At 47.8% G+C, this 19,876-nt stretch overlaps 1 protein-coding gene across 3 annotated transcripts in view; it reads left to right on the forward strand.

The window, feature by feature from the left end:
- PAPSS2 (3'-phosphoadenosine 5'-phosphosulfate synthase 2) overlaps positions 1-19,876 on the forward strand; it is a 71,256-nt gene that overhangs the window by 27,839 nt on the left and 23,541 nt on the right. For all 3 annotated transcript variants that reach the window (XM_045439436.1, XM_045439435.1, XM_045439434.1), the window contains 6 exons: positions 10,953-11,070; positions 14,345-14,580; positions 15,287-15,425; positions 16,254-16,372; positions 16,508-16,621; positions 18,547-18,658. In XM_045439436.1, the coding sequence (XP_045295392.1) occupies positions 10,953-11,070; positions 14,345-14,580; positions 15,287-15,425; positions 16,254-16,372; positions 16,508-16,621; positions 18,547-18,658 (838 nt within the window). The remainder of the gene's footprint in view (positions 1-10,952; positions 11,071-14,344; positions 14,581-15,286; positions 15,426-16,253; positions 16,373-16,507; positions 16,622-18,546; positions 18,659-19,876) is intronic.

Below are 19,876 nucleotides of genomic sequence, written 5' to 3' on the forward strand. Positions count from 1 at the left end.
TCACTGGTTGACAGAGGGGGAGAGTGTGGCCACCTAGGAATGTCTGAGTTGCTCAGTCGTGGATCCTGAGGTTGAATTCTCTTCCCCACAATGTCTCCATATCGTCTCCCCATGCCCTGCTACACAGCCTCCCCCCTCCGCGTCCTGTTCCCCCCCCCCTCCCCTAGCCCACGACTCTGCTCACCACCAGTTTCCAGGTAATGTGTGAAGCATGTTCTTAATATAGGCTGTAAGTCTTGCTGGAAAAAATGATCTAGACTTTGAAAACCAGTGATGTCTGAAATTTCAGAACCGGTAAAACTTTAGTCTCTTGCGATGACACATACTGTGTTCCTGCAACCCAGTTGTTTCTAGCAGCTAACAGTTTGGAAGCAGGAGTTTTTTTTTTTTTTAATTTTTGAGAGAGCGTGTGAGCAGGGGAGGGGCAGAGAGAGAGAGAGAGGGAGAGAGAGAATCCCAAGCAGGCTCCGTACCGTCAGTGCAGAGCCTGATTCAGGGCTCAATCCCACGAACTGTGAGATCATGACCTGAACTTGAGATCAGGAGTCAGACACTTAACCTACTGGGCCACCCACGTGCCCCCTAAGACCGTCTTATTTTAGATTTTCGCTGGTTAATTTACTTACTAGACTAGCGCACTCAGGTAAAGGAACTAGAATGTAAATATGCGAAAGTTTACTTCAAAAGGAAGTGAGGATTGAATAGGAAATTGCACGTAGTCTTTTCTGAATTTGATGTAATCTTTTAAATGACCAGATTTAAAACTGCCCTAGTAGGCATAATGTCACCTACTTTCCTTCATATACTGGTTTGTGCTAAAGTTCTAATCAAATGAATTGTGTATCCTTAAAGCCCTTATTTCTAGCAGGGTTGAATTTGATCAAGGGGAAAATGAATGTGTACCATGTAGTCAGGTATAACCTGGAGCCTTCGTATAAAGTAAAAATTATTATGGTTTAATCTACGTTGTTCTAAGGCATTTATAACTCATTATAAGCACTTTCATTTACAATGACACCTAAATAAAAAGCTAATTCACATATATTTTTCCAGTACAAGAATTAGGCATGGGGGACTTCTCATAAATTCATCAAGCCTCAGGATTGCAAAGACTTTATACTATTTACCATTGAGGTTATATATTCTCTCTTTTATATATTCTCTCTTCTTCAGAGGAAAATCCTCAAGAATGATAGAAATTTCTAAGAAACAAAAGCCCAACCACTCTTTTTTATTCAGACTTTTTTTTTTTTTAATTTTTTTTTTTCAACGTTTATTTATTTTTGGGATAGAGAGAGACAGAGCATGAACGGGGGAGGGGCAGAGAGAGAGGGAGACACAGAATCGGAAACGGGCTCCAGGCTCTGAGCCATCAGCCCAGAGCCTGACGCGGGGCTCGAACTCACGGACCGCGAGATCATGACCTGGCTGAAGTTGGACGCTTAACCGACTGCGCCACCCAGGCGCCCCTTTCATTTTTTTTTAAAGACTGACCAAAACAACTCTGTATTTACGTTCTTTCCTTACTTTTCTTTTCTCGCTTGACGCGGTACTCACGTTCTGTCACACCAGTTGTGTCCAAGCTGTAGTATAACCAGAAAAATTGGAGTCCCGACTGAAAGAAAAGATTGATCGATTCCACTACACTGAAAAAACTAACTCTGTGGCGAGCAACATTGTAAGCAAGTCATAAGTCATACCAATCGCAAAGTCAGGGAACAAAGAACCGATGGGAAGATTACTGCCAATAGAAAGAGCTCCTATAAATCAACTAGCACAAGACCAAGAATGCAGTAAGAAGATGGGGGAGGGGTACGAAGGAAAGCTTAGAAAGTAAATGAGTAAAGGAAATACAAACAAGCCTAACGTAATACAAGGTGTGCAGCATCATTCTATTCTAAAATAGAAATTCAAAGTAAAATCAGATTGAAATGCCATTTTTTACCCATTAGATTAGAAGAACTCCGAAAGTCTTGATAACATACCCTGGTGTCAGGGCTGTCAGGAACCTGGAACTTGTGTATCGATGGTAAATGTGTAGCTTGGTATACTTTCCAGAATCTTCTCTGGAAGGCAACTTAGTTATATGTATCAATATGCCCATATTGATTGACCACCTAGTGATCCTACTTCTAAGAATTCATCCCATAGGCATAGTTTCACATGGGAGAAATTAAGCACATGGTAATCCATTGCTGCATTGTTTACAGTAGTAAACCATTGGAAATGTCTGTCAAAAGTTAGCCACGTTATGGTATATCCATACAGTGGAACACTATGTGGGTAAAATGAATAAGAAAACTCTCTGTAGGGAGGTGGAAAGATGCACCAAGATAGAGCTGATAAAGATGTGTAATAGTGTGGAAAGGAGGATGAAGCGATTAAACATTAAATACAGATTTTAAGGTTTATTTCTGTTCGCATCAAGAAACTGACAGGATATGGGGCTCCTGGATGGCTCCGTGGGTTAAGCATCCGACTTCGGCTCAGGTCATGATCTCACGGTCTGTGAGTTCCAGCCCCGAGTCAGGCTCTGTGCTGACAGCTCGCGGAGCCTGGAGCCTGCTTCCGATTCTGGGTCTCCCTGTCTCTCTGCCCCTCCCCCGCTCACACTCTGTCTCTCTCTCAAAAATAAATAAATAAATATTTTTTAAAAATTAAAACAAACAAAAAAAAGGAACTGACAGGACATACGAGGAACTAATAGAAGGGGTTACGTATCTTCGGAGGTGGGAAGGGAGGCAGGTAGACCTTCTTGTGTAACAGAAAGTTTGTGAGTCATGTGGATATTCCTTATTCACAGTTCGGTATTAAAGATGAAGAATGGCGTGGTGCATGGACCCGGAAGCAAGAGACAGCTTGGGCTTTCGGGGGACATTCTGGGGTTCAGACTGACGGGTGCGTACAAGATGGAGGTAGAGGGTGTGCGAGGTGAGGTGTGAAAAGATGGAACTGTCACAGCAGAGGGCCACCCACTGAGCCGTGTCAGAGCTGCGGGGTAAGAGTCAACCCGGGTGAGCAAAGGTGGTTTCTATGAAGTTTTAGAATCAACAGCTGGGGCCAGAGGCTCCAGGAGAATGGGCCATGTGCCCAGGAGTGGATCTGGGGTAGAAATGCCCCAGTCATTTCTAGGACCAGATCGAAGTCAATAGGAGTAGAGGTCAGGTATAAAGGTATGAAATACGCAAAACATGTGTTTTCTAGATCCTGGACTTATCCTCTGGAGGGGAAAAAATGGCTTCTTGTAGATAGCCTGTCTCCACGCTTGGGTTTTGTCAACCAGCCCCAGGCACGTCTTTGTAAGGAAGCCGTGGTAACGACTCGTTTGCACCCTGTGTCTAATGACTAAACCGAGGGTGTAAGATCCTCAAAGATTGTTCAGTTTGGAATAAGAAGACTTGGACTGGAGATTCTGTGTGACCGGGGGTCAAACACTTGACCTCTTGGCACCTTAGCTTTGCCGTCTGTGAAATGGACCTGACGGGGCGTGCCATACTCGGCTGTTTTGTGAGGCTTTAGAAAGTCTAAGTTTCGGTAAGGGACTGACCGCTGAGATATTTTTTTAATTTTTATTAAAAACTTTTTTAAATGTTTATTTATATTTGAGAGAGAGACACACACACAGAGTGCGAGTGGGGGAGGGGCAGAGAGAGAGAGGGAGACACAGAATCCGAAGCGGGCTCCGGGCCCCGAGCCGTCAGCACAGAGCCCCGTGCGGGGCTCGAACTTACGGACCGCGAGATCATGACCTGAGCCGAAGTTGGACGCTCGGCCGACTGAGCCACCCAGGCGCCCCCACGCAGCAATTTTTTTAATCTGTCTGAATCTCCCGGTGGGCATCAAAGTCATATGGCAATGGGTTAGAGTCCTAGAATCCTAATAATAATAATAATGCCAGTGAGCTACAAGAAAGGCGTTCATCTGGCTCTTTCACAGACGCCCTTGGCTTTGCTCCTCCTCACTGAAGTAGGTGCCTCTCTGGGTGCACTTGTGATGGTTGATGGAGACACTGCGCCTTCCGATCTCAGTTTCGGTCCCCGAGTTCTCGTCACCTTAGGAAGTATGTGGCCCGTTTAACTTATTCAAGAAATGCCTTCAATTGATGTCCAGTTTAATATTTTACCGGATTCAGGTGATGGTGTGGATTTCAGCACTAACTGGGATGCATTGAGTCCCATCAGCTGCAATGAGTCTCCGGAGATATGGGAGACTCACTAGAAACCCCAAGTGCGGGGCGCCTGGGTGGCGCAGTCGGTTAGGCGTCCGACTTCAGCCAGGTCACGATCTCGCGGTCCATGAGTTCGAGCCCCGCGTCGGGCTCTGGGCTGATGGCTCAGAGCCTGGAGCCTGTTTCCGATTCTGTGTCTCCCTCTCTCTCTGCCCCTCCCCCGTTCATGCTCTGTCTCTCTCTGTCCCAAAAATAAATAAACGTTGAAAAAAAAAAATTAAAAAAAAAAAAAAAAAAAAAGAAAGAAACCCCAAGTGCACACTGTTTCACATTTGGGGCGGATTTGATGCCGATTTCAAAGAATGGACGAGAGATTGTTTAAGGATATCCGCTTCAGTCCATCAGCCAACGGAATATTTGTCAAACTTCTATTATTCATCCAACAAATATTTACTGAGCACTCAGTGAAGCCTAGGCACTGCACATTTGCTACCTCCTTTTTATCCTTGCAGCAGTTAGCAAGAATTGTAACCGCACAATTTTGCAAGATTTAGAGAGGTCAGGCTTAGCTTGTTCAAGGTGCGCGGGGAGCCAGAATTTGACCCGAGTCTGAACTGGCCAGCCTTAAAATCCGTATCATTTCCTCCTAGCTGGTCCTTGTCAGGAATATAAGATACATAAGCCATAGCTTCCCACACTTAGGGTTGACAGTGAAGTCTAAAACAGAAGACTTCAGTCTCTAAGCGTGTAAAGCATTAGGTCTGCGTGCAGAACATCCAAGGGCGCCTGGGTGGCTCAGTCAGTTAAGTGTCTGACTTCGGCTCAGGTCATGATCTTGCAGTTCGTGAGTTTGAGCCCCGTGTTGGGCTCTGTGCTGACAGCTCAGAACCTGGAGCCTGAGTCGTCAGATTCTGTGTCTCCCTCTTTCTCTGCCCCTCCCTCCCCTGCTCATGCTCTGTCTCTCCCTGTCTCTCAAAAATAAATAAATGTAAAAAAAAAAAAAAAAAAAAAAACATTTTAAAAGGTTTTATTCTACAAAGTACAGAAAAAAGAACAAGATACGTATTTTAACAGTGAGTGAGGTCATTGTCCAGAGTATAGTAAATTACGACGGAGAGAGATGACTATGCAAATGTCATTTGTAACTTACATAGAAATGCATATTCTTACTAGTAACTCATCTAGGAGGGAAAAAATAAAATAAAACCACAAACACAGCACATGAGTTGGGTTATGTAGAAACAAGTATATGGCAGTCTGGTGGTTTTGTCTTTCTGGAATGAATTGGCAGTCCATAGTGAGACCTAGGAAATAGTTCATGACTTTAATACTCAACCATTTCATTCTGAGTTATACATCCCAAGGAAATAACCTGAAAGGGAAGAAATATAAATATACATTGATAATTATAAAACATTTGAAGGTCTTCATATTGAGAATGCCAACAAAGCGAGATGTTTATTTATTTTGTTACTTATTTTATTTTGAGAGAAAGAGAGAGAGAGAGCGAGAGCGAGCAGGGGAGGGGCAGGGGAAGAGGGAGAGAATCCTAAGCAGGCTCCGTGCTGACCGGCTGAGTCCCACGACCCCGGGATCATGACCTGAGCTGAAATCAAGAGTCGGATGCTCAACCGGCCGAGCCACGCAGGCGCCCAGGGAAAGACTTTTCGATTATTTACACTTTTGTGTGGCATCAAAAGCCCGAAGGTGCGTTATTTCATGTAGTCCCCAGTGATGAAGCTGTGACACAGAAGTCACCCGGCTGGAACAGGGAACGTGGGGTTCTGTGTAGGCAGAAGGGGGACCTGGCCGTGGTGGGGAAGGGCGGGCGCGCCTGGAGCACTTTCTGCCACGGGGACGCCCAGAGGCAGGCAGGACCGGCGCGGAGTTGTCCTTAGGACGGGAGGTGGCTGTGTTTGCGCGGTGTGGGAGGCGGGAGGGTGCAGGAGAAATTCAAATCCACTTGACCATCTTCTAGTGAAGACGTTTCGCAAAAGTCCAAACGGCCTGGGAGCGCAGGGAAACCCCTGTCTGACCCACCGGCTCCCGTGTCCTGGTTCCTCTGGCTCTGAACCTTTCACGACACCCGGCTTGGATTCGGATGCCCTGCCCGGCCCTTTCCCCTTTCTCCTAGTCACGCAAAGTCAAGGCTGAGGCTGGGCCCTCCGCTCTCTGCACCGCCCGGCGCCAGAGTCAGAGTGACTGACCTGGGGCTGCGACCCTGGGCTGTGGGACAAGGTCCTTGCACTAGCAGGGGTGAGGCTGCCCTGGGGCAAAGGCCATCCTGTGCGGGTAACTGAGGACTGAGCGGGTAACTGAGGACTGAGCGGGGAGCCGACACCCTGGTCACTGATGAGTGGACCGAGGTGTGGAGTGTTTACTGGCTGGACCTTGGGTCAAAGATAATAATAATCACAACAGCAGCAACAACAACATAGGGTCGTGCACCGAGGTGTGGAGTGTTTACTGGCTGGACCTTGGGTCAAAGGTAATAATAATCAGAACAGCAACAACAACAACATAGGGTGTATGTGTTTAACTCTTTGCCCCATTCGAAGTCCTGTTCTGCCTCACCTCCCCAGACCAGACTTAGCGTGGACCCAAGTCCCTAGGTCGCTTCTGAGTCTGGCTGATTTAGACAAACAACCAAGATTTCTCCAGACTAGATTAAATGCTCCCCGGGCCACACTGTCTTCCTGTGTGTCCTGTATTTTCTTTGATGCTTTATATAGAGAATCATTTTATGTAATCCTTTCAGCAACCCTGTGAGGAAACTTCTTGGCCCCACTTTACAGAGCAGCTGGTGGAGGTTCCGCGATGTTATTAATGTGCCCAGAGTCCCAGAGCAAGGAAGGCTACGAAGCAGGTTTCAAACCCAGGTTTGCTGGACTCCAAACCCCATACTCACCCTACCCCTGTTACTGCTTCCGGAAGCCTTTCTGGGCCAGTGACTGGAAAAAGGGAGGGCTTTTTGCCAAATTTTTCTTAGGGACCCAGAACAGAAATATGCCACCAACGTTATGGTTTCTGCTAGGAAGCGGTGCTCAATGAGGTGCTGAGGCTCTCTGTTGATACACGCAGCGAAGCAAACATTTTTTTTTCTTTACCGTGTGTTTTGTTTTCCATAGAGAGCATTTTTTCTGACAGCCCCTTTCTTTCCAAAGTTTAGAACAGCAGCATATGCTCGCTAGAAGAGAGTAAAGGTTTCAGCAAAGCAAAGTTTTTGGCTGCCCCGCCCCTTTGCAGTTCAAATATCATTCGAAACATCTGTTTCTATTCTGTTTGCCTTTTGGAGAAATCAAGGGAAGATATAAATAAGAAGCAAAAATGCTTTCCTGAACCAAAAAGCCCAGTACCTGGCCATCTGAAAAGATTTTGTTTGTTGAGACATTGCTGGAATGATAGAACACTTGTACAAACATCAATGATTAAGATTCAGCTAATAAAAAACCCGGAAAAGTCAGAGGTGAACTATTAAACACTACAGTGGGAGCTTTTTTCCCCCAGTGGATTCTGAACTGTTTTTGAAAACCAAACACTTGGTGGGAACACAATTTACAAGATGGTAACAAAGTTTCCACAGATGAAGAAAGTTTAGAGTTTATTCTGGATCTCCACCTGTGACGAGAAAAAAAAAAAAACAAAAACAGCCCAAAGAGAGCAAAAGAACATCTTTGTGGACAAATTCAGCTCTGGTGGGTGTTCGTGCGTGCGTACAGGTGGGTGGCCATCCCTTAAGTCAAGGGTGTTGTGATTAGGATCAGAGCCCTTTTTTAATAAAGGCAACAGTGTGGAACAATAGAATTCCGTCATCTGAGTCTTGACATCTGAGTCTTGTTACATATTTTCTTCTTTGCTTCCTTTTTTTTTTTTTTTTTTTTTTTATGGCTCTTTTTGTGTGTGTGGTAAAATTTACACGTAATGAAATGTCCATCTTAAGTAAATATTCCGGGAGGGCCAGCCGATGCACCTGTGTACTTCAAACCCTTGCCAAGACTTCCGACACTGCTCTCCCCTGGGGAAAGCTGCCGTTCTGACTTGGGGTGTGTGTGTGTGTGTGTGTGTGTGTGTGTGTGTGTGTGCGTGTGTCCTGTTTTCCCGTTGATGGATACTCGGCTCTTTGCGGTTTTTGTCCAAATGAAGTTGTACGTGTCTTTTTGTGGATACGTTTTCTCTCGAGTCCGTGCCTGTGAAACGTTTTCTCTGGAGTCATTGCGTACAAACGCAATTGCTGAGTGGTACTGGAGGTTAATGTTTAGTTTTACAAGGCACCTGCCGGGCGCGTTTCCGGGATGGTCGTCCCACCTGACACCCTCCACTATTAACACGAGAGCGATGTCCTTGGTGCCATTCGATGTTAGCAATGGCGTCTCATTTGGGTCGCAGTTGGCATTCTCTCGTGACCCGTGACATCGAGCACTTCAGTACTCTCTGGCCGTTTGTGTGTCTTTGTGAACTGAGTGTTCAGATCTTCAAAGAGGATACACATGTATGTATGAGACCCTCCAGCTCTCCGGGGTGTGGGGCCCCACTTCATCTCTTCGTCTATATTTCTCCCCAAAATGATGCCATCCTGCTTTGTTTAGTATCCCATTCCCGGTGCCTAGGATGGCCCCTGGCACAGAATAGGAGCTCATTTAAATAAACATTTGCTGAAAGAATCAATGAGTGAACGGATGAACTGACTTTTGGATCTGATGTCCAGACACAGTTTCCTTGACTGAATGGCAGTGATTAACCAGGAAACAGAGAGAAAAGTAAATTTTAATGTTCTCCTTGAGCTATAAAGTACTCTTGGCACGAAGGTCTCAGGATACCTTCAGGGGATTTGCTCGCCCGAGGGGAACAGATGCTAGAATATCTCACCAATGAATCTCATTTGACCTCATTTATGAACCGTCTCGTGCTTCTTGGGTTCTGACTGGGTTTGCTTGAAAGATGATCAGAGCCTCTAGCCTCAGAGGGTTTATGTGACTTAAACCAGATTCCACTGTGCCTTCGGCACCTAGCTGTTGGCTCCCTCTGGCACTGAAAATGCCTGTCTCCTACCGGACTGCCCCTTTGCTGGGTTCCATGCCTCCCTGGCGGGGCCCCGCCCACCGATGTATGCTGCGTTTCTGAGCCCCCAAGGGCCAGCAGGGGGCTGGCTCTTTCCCCTTGGTCTCCAAGCCGTTTCCCTGGTCCTAACCCAGCTGGCTCCAGCCTCTCCTGCTGGGGGTAGACACCCGGTAATCATCAGCAGCGTCCACTGTCGCGGAGAACTTGACTATGTATAGAGTATGTTCACACCCATGATCTCATACGAGCTCCCGAACAGTCTAGCTGTATTCCTCTTTGGTTTTTTTTCCTCCCCCCCAAATGAGGTGCCATAAAGAAGTAATTTAATTTGCTCCAGAGTATACAATTGCCCACATGTGGCCCGAGTTTTCTCTGGGACTTGCTCGAAGAATATCAGTAACCACCATATGGGTTCCCCCCTACCCACTGCCCTAGGATCACTTGTTGTTTAGGAAATGCCCACCCCAGACTGTACTTACTGGCTCATGTTACCATTTTTATTCATCAGAGTGTAGGGTCAGGATCAGATAATCCGTGCCCATACTGGCTGATTTTTTTGCGGCCCAAATAAAGACACTCGAGATTTGAATTTGCCTCCAAGACTCATGACTGGCACACTTCTGCTTCTGCGGGGCTTTTTGAAAGATTAGAAAGTTCACACGCTGACCCTTGGGGAAGTAGAAGCAGAGGGCAGTGCTTGTGAAAAGCAGCCTCGGGCGCTGGGACTATAGTCTGAGTCTGCAGGGAGCGAGCTGGGTGTTGCTGTCTCAGCGCTTGACTCTGTGATCGTGATCGTGATCGTGATCGGGCTTCTTCCTGGCTCCGTAGAGAGAGGGGCTCAGTGAGCCCCTTCCTGGCACTTCCCCGGGGGCTGGGTTATCTGGGTTGTTTTCCACTGACATCCATAGCATTTGGTGAGAATAGGCACTTACAGAGACAAAGGCGTTCCCCTAACCATTATCTAAAGGTGCGCATGAAAAAAATTTTTTGACATTTATTTGAGAGAGAGAGAGAGAGAGAGAGCATTTGAGAGGGGGGAGGGGGCAGAGAGAGAGAGAGAGAATGAATCCCAAGCAGGCTCCGCCGTGTCAGCACTGAGCCCAGTGAGGGGCTGGAACTCACGAACTGTGAGATCACGATCTGAGCCGAAATCAAAGTCGGGCGCTTAACTGACTGAGCCACCCAGGCGCCGCTAAAGGCGCACACTTTGAAATGTCACGGAACCAGAACTTTTACAGTGTGTCAGTAATTGTTTTATTCAAATGACGCTTTCAACGGGTCATGGGGTGTATCCTAAAGGCAGCGTCTTTCTCTAAATTAGCGGAATTAATAAGTGTCTAAGTTTCGGTTAGGGATGACCGTTCACGTCATCGGTTATTTTATTTTATTTTATTTTATTTTATTTTATTTTATTTTATTTTATTTTTTTTTAAATGTTTTTTTTCAACGTTTATTTATTTTTGGGACAGAGAGAGACAGAGCATGAACGGGGGAGGGGCAGAGAGAGAGGGAGACACAGAATCGGAAACAGGCTCCAGGCTCTGAGCCATCAGCCCAGAGCCCGACGCGGGGCTCGAACTCACGGACCCGAGATCGTGACCTGGCTGAAGTCGGACACTTAACCGACTGCGCCACCCAGGCGCCCCCGGTTATTTTATTTTTTAGTTTATGTACACGTAGTGTATTATTTTACTAACACACTACTGGGCTTGGTCTTCCGTTGTAGGAGAGCCAGCAGAAGTCCACCAACGTCGTCTATCAGGCCCACCACGTGAGCCGGAACAAGAGAGGCCAGGTGGTTGGGACACGGGGCGGATTCCGAGGATGCACCGTCTGGCTGACGGGTATGTTGTGTTGATAGATACGTATGCATTTTGTTCACTGAACGCTGGTGCGTGACACACAATTTTAAGGAACTTAGTGTAATATATTACACATATCACGTGTCTGTCTTAACATGGGAATGCGGCCGGGAACAGTGTGAAAAGCCTGGGCCTTAGCCCTCCCTCTGCCATCAGGGGGAAGAAGGCCTCCGTTAAGGCACTGAGCTTCTTCTTGGTTCACGTCCTCCCTGGCAGGAAAGAAAGGGACAGGTTGATGGTGGCATTGCTTTCGGCCAGCTCTAAAGGATCCTTGCGCCCAAACACATTTACTGGCGGATTCCCTATTTGACAACAAGCATTTGGCTGTCTATGAGGTTTTGGATGTTTAGAGATGTTCTTTATCGTTTTCTGATGTTTTAACATTGTGGGGAATGTTTCGCTTCAAAAAAAAAAGTAAGGTTCTGCATAAGAAGGAAAACCAGTGAACCTTCATTAGGCTGACGATTGCCCCTTGCAAATAGAAATAACTCCGTCCCGCGGAGGTGACCAAACGAATCTCCCTTTCCCTGTGTTTTTTGAAAAACATTTTTTTTTAACTTTTCTTTATTATTGAGAGACAGAGAGACACAGAGCATGAATTGGGGAGAGGCAGAGACACAGAATCCGAAGCAGGCTCCAGGCTCTGAGCTGTCGGCACAGAGCCCGACACGGGGCTCGAACTCACGGACCGCGAGATCGTGACCTGAGCCGAAGTCGGCCGCTTAACCGACTGAGCCACCCACGCAGCCCCCTTTTCCTGTGTTTTTATAGTCTCAGAATGTCAAAGCTGCGGGTTGGTGACAGAACAGGAATTAGTCCTGGGCTGTCACCTTCTACTCTGAGTACAAGGAGCAGGTTGTGGATCCCTGGGAGAAGGCCAGCGTAGCCCGGACTCAAAAGGAAGTACCACACACCCGGTATTTCAAATAGACGCAAAGATGTTTGCCCAGGTTCGGAGATCAACGCATGTGTTCCTCTCTGCTCACAGATGCGGATTCATTCCGACCCGAAGGGAACTCTCAAGAATATGGCGGGCAGGACCCGCCTTACCCCTTCCCTTGCCGTTGAGTCTTTCCTGTTCCTGTCTCTATCAGCCTCATTCTTTCCCAAGTTTTTTCCCCGGTGCCGGAGGCACTTGCCTTTGGCTTCCTGGTTTCATCCCTCCGTGGCACAGCACGTTTTGCCAGCTGGCAGGGTGGGGATAGACAGCGGAGCAGGAGCTCACTATAATCCGAACGGCGCTGTTCACCTGTCACGATTCCTGGAATCGCCCCCCAACTGCATCTCAGAGACACGCTGGGCAGCAGTAGACAAAACACGGCTGTGTGTTCCAGACGCTTCCCTCTTCTTACGTGTTTGCCTTCACGTGTTCAGTTTTTGTCCCGGGACATACACGCGGGGTCCGCGTTATCGAACGTGGAACGGCCTTAAAACCAAAAAGAGAACGGGTAGAAGAGGGAAGAAAACCCCAAAACCCTAAAGGATGTACTTCCCCTGTCTTTTTCTTACTCTTAAAAAAAAGACATCTTTCCCCGATTTATTCCATGTTCTTAGGCTGCCAAGATAGGCTACTGACGGGGCAGACCAAGAGACACCAAGTATTTCGAATCCAGAGACTTGGTTTGGAGCCCCAGCTCCACTTACATTAACCGTGTGACTTGGGACAAGGCAGCTAACCCGGCCAAACCTTGGTTTCTTATTTGTGAAATGAGAATCAGCACAGGACCGGCCTCCCGGGGCCGGGGGTAGGAATAAAAGAAATAAAGCACGTAGGCACTGGGCCCGGTGCCTGGCCCGTAGTAAAGCTCTTGGGAAGTGTGATTCACGTTAGCTCAGTGCATTAAAATAAATATGCCAACAGCCTGGTTTAATACAGTCACTGTAATTTGGCCCTTAGCTTTGAGACCTGAAGCAAAATCGAAGGGGATTTCTATTATTTCTCTCCTTTTCCAACGTGAGAGAACATGCCAGAGATTCGGGAGTCCTGCTTCTCCTACCCCACACCAGACACAATTCTAAGAGGAATTTATCACCTGTGTCCCTATTCGAATGAAACTGAGTCACACACTAATATAATCACTGCCTTCAACAGTGATTTACAAAGATGGTGGTGCCTTCCTCATGGAGCCATTTCTACTCATGATTCTCTGTGAAGGCCAAGGGCCTGATTTGAAAACATAACTAACCCTCGGAAACTGATTGTTTACTTTTGTATATCACCTTTCTTTCCCAGTCTTTTTTTTTTTTTTAAGCTTATTTTTTTAAGTAATCTCTATACCCAACGTGGGGCTTGAACTCACGACCCTGAGATCAAGAGTCACATGTCCCTCTGCCTGAGCCAGCCAGGCGCCCCTCTTTCTAAGTCTTTATTCCTCTCTGTCTTTCACCCCTGCTTTTCTCTTACTTCTTTTTGTCCTTTCTCTCCTTCCCCCTGCCATCTTCTTTGTGTTAAGCCCTTGTCCTTCTTTTCTCCCCCCGGAACTTTTCCTCTCCCACACCCGGCTGGCTGCCCGACCGTGGCTTGGTGCTGTGCTGCATTTTCGGGTTTAGAGACCTTTAGGACAACTGGATTTTTGGAGTGCTACATTTCCAGGGCAGTTGAGGTTGTGAGCTCTTAAGTAATTTTGGGCAGTCAGCTTTGTCTTTCTCCTCACGACTTCCCTCATAGAGAAACTATAAAGTGTGGCGTCTCCGTCATTGTGCCTCGAAACCGGGGGAAGAGGCATATGGCAACTCAGTTCTCGCGTGAAGACTCCAGGCACCTGACCGTGCCTCGGTCTCGGTCTCCTGGCTCAGGACTGTCTTCCTGCTTCGAGAGTCGTTTTGGAAAACATCTTGAAGCCAGAGGGGTCTGTTGTCCAAAAGGGTTATCAGCCTCCGCGGGAAAGGTGGGCTTCCCGCTCTCCGTGACTGGCTGTCCCCTCCACCCCAGGTGATCCCTGTCAGGAGGGGCCGTGAGATATTCTGATTCTTTTTTTTTTTTTCTCAAGAGAAGCCAGGATCTGGATTTGCACGCACAGTGTTCTGATCTTGCAAATACCCTTCAGGCAAAATAGGACACACCAAGAACCATGTGTAACCGCCCCCCCGGGCCCCCCAACTTAGGAACCCCACTTGCTGTGAAATGCTGTAATTCTAACACGGAACAGCCGGCTATTTCAACACGGAAGTGCAAATACTTGACTCGTAGTAAACTGTGCTTTTTTTCCTCGATTTTTGTGGTATTGATTTGAGATCAACTGGTTGAAATGAACAGGTCTCTCCGGTGCTGGAAAAACGACAATAAGTTTTGCTCTGGAAGAGTACCTTGTGTCCCACGGCATCCCGTGCTACTCCCTCGATGGGGACAATGTCCGTCACGGCCTGAACAAAAACCTCGGGTTCTCTCCCGGGGACAGAGAGGAGAACATCCGCCGAATCGCCGAGGTGGCCAAGCTGTTCGCTGACGCCGGTCTGGTCTGTATTACCAGCTTCATTTCTCCGTTCACGAAGGTAAGATGATGTGGCCCTTCCCCCCCCCCCCGCCCCATCCCATCCCCCCAGCTCCCCCACCCCCCCTCGATGCCAGTGCTTCTGAACCTCCGGAGAGAGGAGTCAGGTGGAGGGGAGGGCACCAGCGAATGTTGTCTTTTCAATTTCCCCCACTCTTTCTTCTCTTGCTCCCCCATTTCCTGTTTCATATTGGTTATGTAAAGAGAGTTCCTTCATTTCCAGATGCCGGGCCACCGGCTGACATAAAACCCTTCCGCACTCAGCACCGTGAGGGACATCTGGCCGCAGTTGAAAGAAAGAAAAAGTTAAACAAAAAAAGTCAAAGCCTCTCTAATCTCATTTCTCCAAAAAGTCCAAATGCTTATGGTTTGCTGAAGACAACGGGCAGTTCAGTGGTGGCCTGGGTGGCTCAGTCCGTTAAGCGCCCGACTTGGGTTCAGGTCATGATCTTGCGGTCTGTGGGTCGGGGCCCCGCATCGGGCTCTGCGCTGACAGCTCGGAGCCTGCTTGGGATCCTCTGTCTCCCTCTCTCTCTCTGCCCCTCCTCCCCTCGTGCTACCTCTGTCTCTCTCAAAATAAATAAACTTAAAAAAAAAAAAACTAAAAAACCCCCCAACAACTATCAAGTCCCAGAGCCCACACCGTTTTGTGAGGGAGCGTTCCGTGGCCAAAGCTCTGCTTACCCTCTCCAATGTGTTTTCTCCAGGACCGTGAGAACGCCCGCAAGATCCACGAATCGGCAGGACTGCCATTCTTTGAAATATTTGTTGACGCGCCTCTAAACATCTGCGAAAGTAGAGATGTCAAAGGTCTCTATAAGCGGGCCCGAGCCGGGGAGATCAAAGGTAGGGGAACCAACGCTGTGGCCCGTGCGTAAGTTACTTCTGCCGCTGAGCCTTGGCAGTCTGTCCCCACAAACCCGTCTGAGGTTTCAAAACCCGTTTTCCAAAATTGCATGTAGCGCACCCAACTTTTTGTCAAACCACAGTATGTTAAAAAATTGTTTTTTTAATGTTATTTTTGAGAGAGAGGGAGAGACAGAGTGTGAACGGGGGAGGGGCAGAAAGCGAGGGAGACACAGAATCCGAAGCGGGCTCCAGGCCCCGAGCTGTCGGCACAGAGCCCGACGCGGGGCTTGAACCCATGACCCGTGAGATCGTGACCTGAGCCGAAGTCGGACACTTAACCGACGCAGCCACCCAGGCGCCCCCAAAGCACAATATATTCACGATGTCCCCGGGCTAATTAAAAGGTGGGCTTGTATTTTCCAAGAACTATCACCTCGGTCGTGAGTAGTAAAGTTCACGGAACCGAAATGGGTTTGTGTACACGAGTGTGTGTCTAGAGGGGATGGTTTTAGACTTTTCTCTTCTGCTCGTCTTCCTTTTAGATTCTAATCCGCTCCAGAGGGCTTGGACCTCCCCAAATTTTGTTGATAATTTGGGGCTTTCTATGTGGAAAATACAGCTCTGTGTGTGTGTGTGTGTGTGTGTGTGTGTGTGTGTGTGTGTATGTATACGTATTTTATCTCTGGCTAGAGGTCAAGGGTGGCCGATGACCTTTTCTGTTATAATCTAAATCCTCAGCCTAACGCACGATTCCGACCCGTGTTATGTCTTGTTGTTTAAAAAGACTGTTGGTGCTGATGTGATTTCCACCCTCGTGCCCGGCAGGGTTCACAGGTATCGATTCGGATTACGAGAAACCCGAAACTCCCGAGCTTGTGCTCAAAACCAACTTGTCTCCAGTGAGTGACTGTGTCCAGCAGGTGGTGGAGCTTCTGCAGGAGCAGGTGGGTGGCCCGGCCGTCCTTTCTTCTTTCTCTTTTTTTCTGAAGTTGAACCAAATCACAGAAGATCATTTATTTACCAAGGCATCCTTCTTACCGTTTTCATTTCAAATTGTTACCAATCCCGCTTCATTGCAGAACATCGTACCCCACACTATAATGAAAGGCATCCACGAACTCTTTGTGCCAGAGAACAAACTCGACCAAGTCCGAGCTGAGGCTGAAGCTCTCCCTTCGTTGGCAATCACCAAGGTAAGACAGACAGTGCAGACTGACCGCAGCAGAACCAGGCGTAATGGCGGTCGTTATAGTCCATTTACAGTCACTCTTAATAATGAGGACGGAATGGGGGTGCCTGGGTGGCTCAGTCGGTTAAGCATCCGACTTCGGCCCAGGTCATGATCTCATGGTTCGTGAATTCGAGTCCTGCGTCGGTCTCTCTGCTGACAGCTGGAAGCCTGGAGCCCGCTTCGGATTCTGTGTCTCCCTCTCTCGCTCTGCCCTTCCCTGGTTGATGCTCTGTCTCTGTCTATCTCTCTCTCAGAAAATAAATATTTAAAAAAAAATAGGGGCACCCAGGTGGCTCAGTTGGTTAAGCGTCCAACTTTGACTCAGGTCATGATCTCATGGTTTGTGGGTTCAAGCCCCACATCGGGCTCGGTGCTGACAGCTGGGAGCCTGGAGCCCGCTTCGGCTTCTGTGTCTCCCTCGCTTTCTCCCCCTCCCCCACTCATGCTCTGTTTCTCTCTCCTCTCTCTCTCTCTCTCTCTCTCAAAAATAAACATTAAAAAATTTTTTAAATAATAAGGAAGGTATGGGTGAGGGAGGTACAATGTCCATGAAGAAAAACACTTCATTTTTTTTTTTAAACCTCTTCTTCAAGAGATTAAAAAAAAAAATTTCCCATGAAGAGCTGCCCCAGGGCCCTGGTCGATGCCACAGACAGGGAACGTAGCTTCTGTTATGCACAGGGCAGCGTGACATGATTGTTGTTGTATCTTCAGTTCTGCAAAAGGGCAGGCATCGGGCAGTATTGATTGGTTGGCAACTGCTGAGAAAATAGTTTTTTCAGAATGCCAGTGTTTTTTGGGGCAGTCGAGAAGGAATTTGGAGAAAACCAGTCACCCCGTGATCTAAAGTGACAGGAATCTTTTTCTACTCTGCAAATCCTACTTTTTCCTAACGAGGCAGAGTCCAGCCTCAGTGGAGGGTGTAGACTGCTTTGGTCACAGTGAATTTACTGCCCGGCACAGGGAAATACAACCTCGGCAAACTGCACTACACGCGTCTGCCTTCCTATGGGTCAGTACTAGTCGGTCCATAGCAGGCGATAACATCTTCACTGGTACCTTTTTGTTATCCTTGAATACCCCGGACAGTTTTGAAAGAGGCACAGTAAGCTGGGAACCTGTTTCAGCTCACTTGTTCTCTATGAAGTCGTGAAAAACTTATAAGCAGAACCCCCTGACCCCACAAAATAAATTCTGAGTCCTCCAGCGCTCCAGAAAAATGTTATTATGTATTTATTGCTGTACGTAATTATACTTGCGGTGTGGAATGATAGTTTCAATGACAACATGGGCCGCAGGGTACAGCAGAGCTTCAAATAACCTAATAATTTTTTGGCCCTAGGGTCGGCAGGAAAGGGCATCAGAGCAGTGATGCATGATTAGGGTTTTAAAGGATGAGGAAGAGTTTTCAGGTGGGGAGGAAATGGAGCTTTCTCCATGAGCCCAAGGGACCAGGGCTTGCAGGGCTCTCAGTATCACGCTAAGAATTTTGGACTTTTAGCGTCAATGATTCGGCAATTTCAGTCGGCTAACTAGGACACGTGGTGAAAGCGTGTGGCCATACCAGAATTTTCTGTAGGAAAAAAGGAAAACAGAATGAACAGTGAATGTTCACACAGTTGCACACCCTCGGGAAATCTGCAGCCTGAGGCGGTCAAAGAGGTCGCCTCCATTTCAAATCTTTTCCCTACACTCCAGTAGGAAAGTTTTAGACTCAAACTTAATCTGACCCCTGGATCATGGGTCAGCATAAAAGTGGGAAGACTGAAAACAGAAAAACTTTTGCCTTTTTCTCCTGACAGCTGAGTAAGAAAGGGCTTGCCCCGGGGGCCAGATGGCTGAGAAACGAGCTTCTGGAAATGTTCACCTGTTTCTCGTGTTTTGCAGCTGGATCTGCAGTGGGTCCAAGTTCTGAGCGAAGGCTGGGCCAGTCCCCTCAAAGGGTTCATGCGAGAGAAGGAATACCTACAGGCTGTTCACTTTGACACCCTGCTGGATGGTACGTGCTCTCCCTGTTTGTTTCTCACTCTTCGTTATTATAGAAAAAAAATCTTTCTCGCAAGTCTTCACAGGATCAAGGAACGTTCATTCTTAGTGTTAATTCTTGGGTCGTGCATCTTAACCGTGGAGAAACGTTTAGATCATGTACGGTGGGTCTAATTCTGTCATGCGTAAATTCCATTTTTAGGACTTTTTTTCATGATCCTTGAGGGATTAGTGATTATTTGAATCTAAGGGACTGAAAAAGGAAGGTTTTACTTGCACGCAAAGCCGAGAGAAGGTGAAGTGTTTCACCACACTTGTGCTGGTGTTTAGAATCGAGTCGGGAGCACCGTTGCCGGCCGCTGGGACCCCCCTGGGGCAGCCAGGGAGAAGCTAGCACACGGTCCTGATGTGCAGGGTGCCCCTCAGCCCCCAGACTGCTGGGTCACATGTTATCGCAGCAGCTGCATTCCTCAGCGGATGAAAGTGTCACTGCTCATGCCCTTCCACGAGATCAACGCGGTGGCTTCCTCCTAACCCTCACAGGGAGCATTAAGTCAGCCTTCTGGGCACAGGCTGAATGACTTTAGAGAACTGACTGGTCCAGGTCGGAAGCACGTGTTATTCAGAAAACTTCCGGCCCCTTCCGTGATCATTTCCTTCCCAGAACTGCCTGTACTTATCAAATGGAACTTGTCTGTTTCAAGACTCTCCGCCCCACCCCCACCCCCCACCAGGAATGGCTGCTAAGTGGGAGGGGCTGGGAAAGCCCCCCGGGATTTGTAACACTAAGCAGGGCTCCCAGACCTTTTCGGAAGAAACATCAAATCAGATGTTCTTTCTTGACAAACGATGCTGACGTTCTGAGCGTGTGGCTCTGCCTAGGGAATGGGGCAGAAAGGCAGAATCAGAACTCCGAGAAGCCTCTGGTCAAAGTAGACCCTCCCCTCTTATTCCCCTGTTGGGCCTGAGAAAGTCCCATCGCCCGAGACCTTCATTCCTCAGATACGATAACATTCCCAAATATGATTGCTCTCCTTGTAGCCTGCCTTTACAACAATAGTAACGTGCATCTGTAGGCTTTCCCCATCTCCAGGGCATACTCTCAGGCCTTATTTAACGTGATTTTCATGAAAGTCCTGGAAGACGGGCAACGATGCTCACCCCCTTGGCAGACGAGGAAGCGGATCTCGGGCAAAGTGCTTTGCTCGAGTTCATGCCCCTCGTCCAGGAC

The sequence above is a fragment of the Leopardus geoffroyi genome, chromosome D2 (genome assembly GCF_018350155.1).
Source record: "Leopardus geoffroyi isolate Oge1 chromosome D2, O.geoffroyi_Oge1_pat1.0, whole genome shotgun sequence".
In the NCBI taxonomy this organism is placed as follows: Eukaryota; Metazoa; Chordata; class Mammalia; order Carnivora; family Felidae; genus Leopardus; species Leopardus geoffroyi.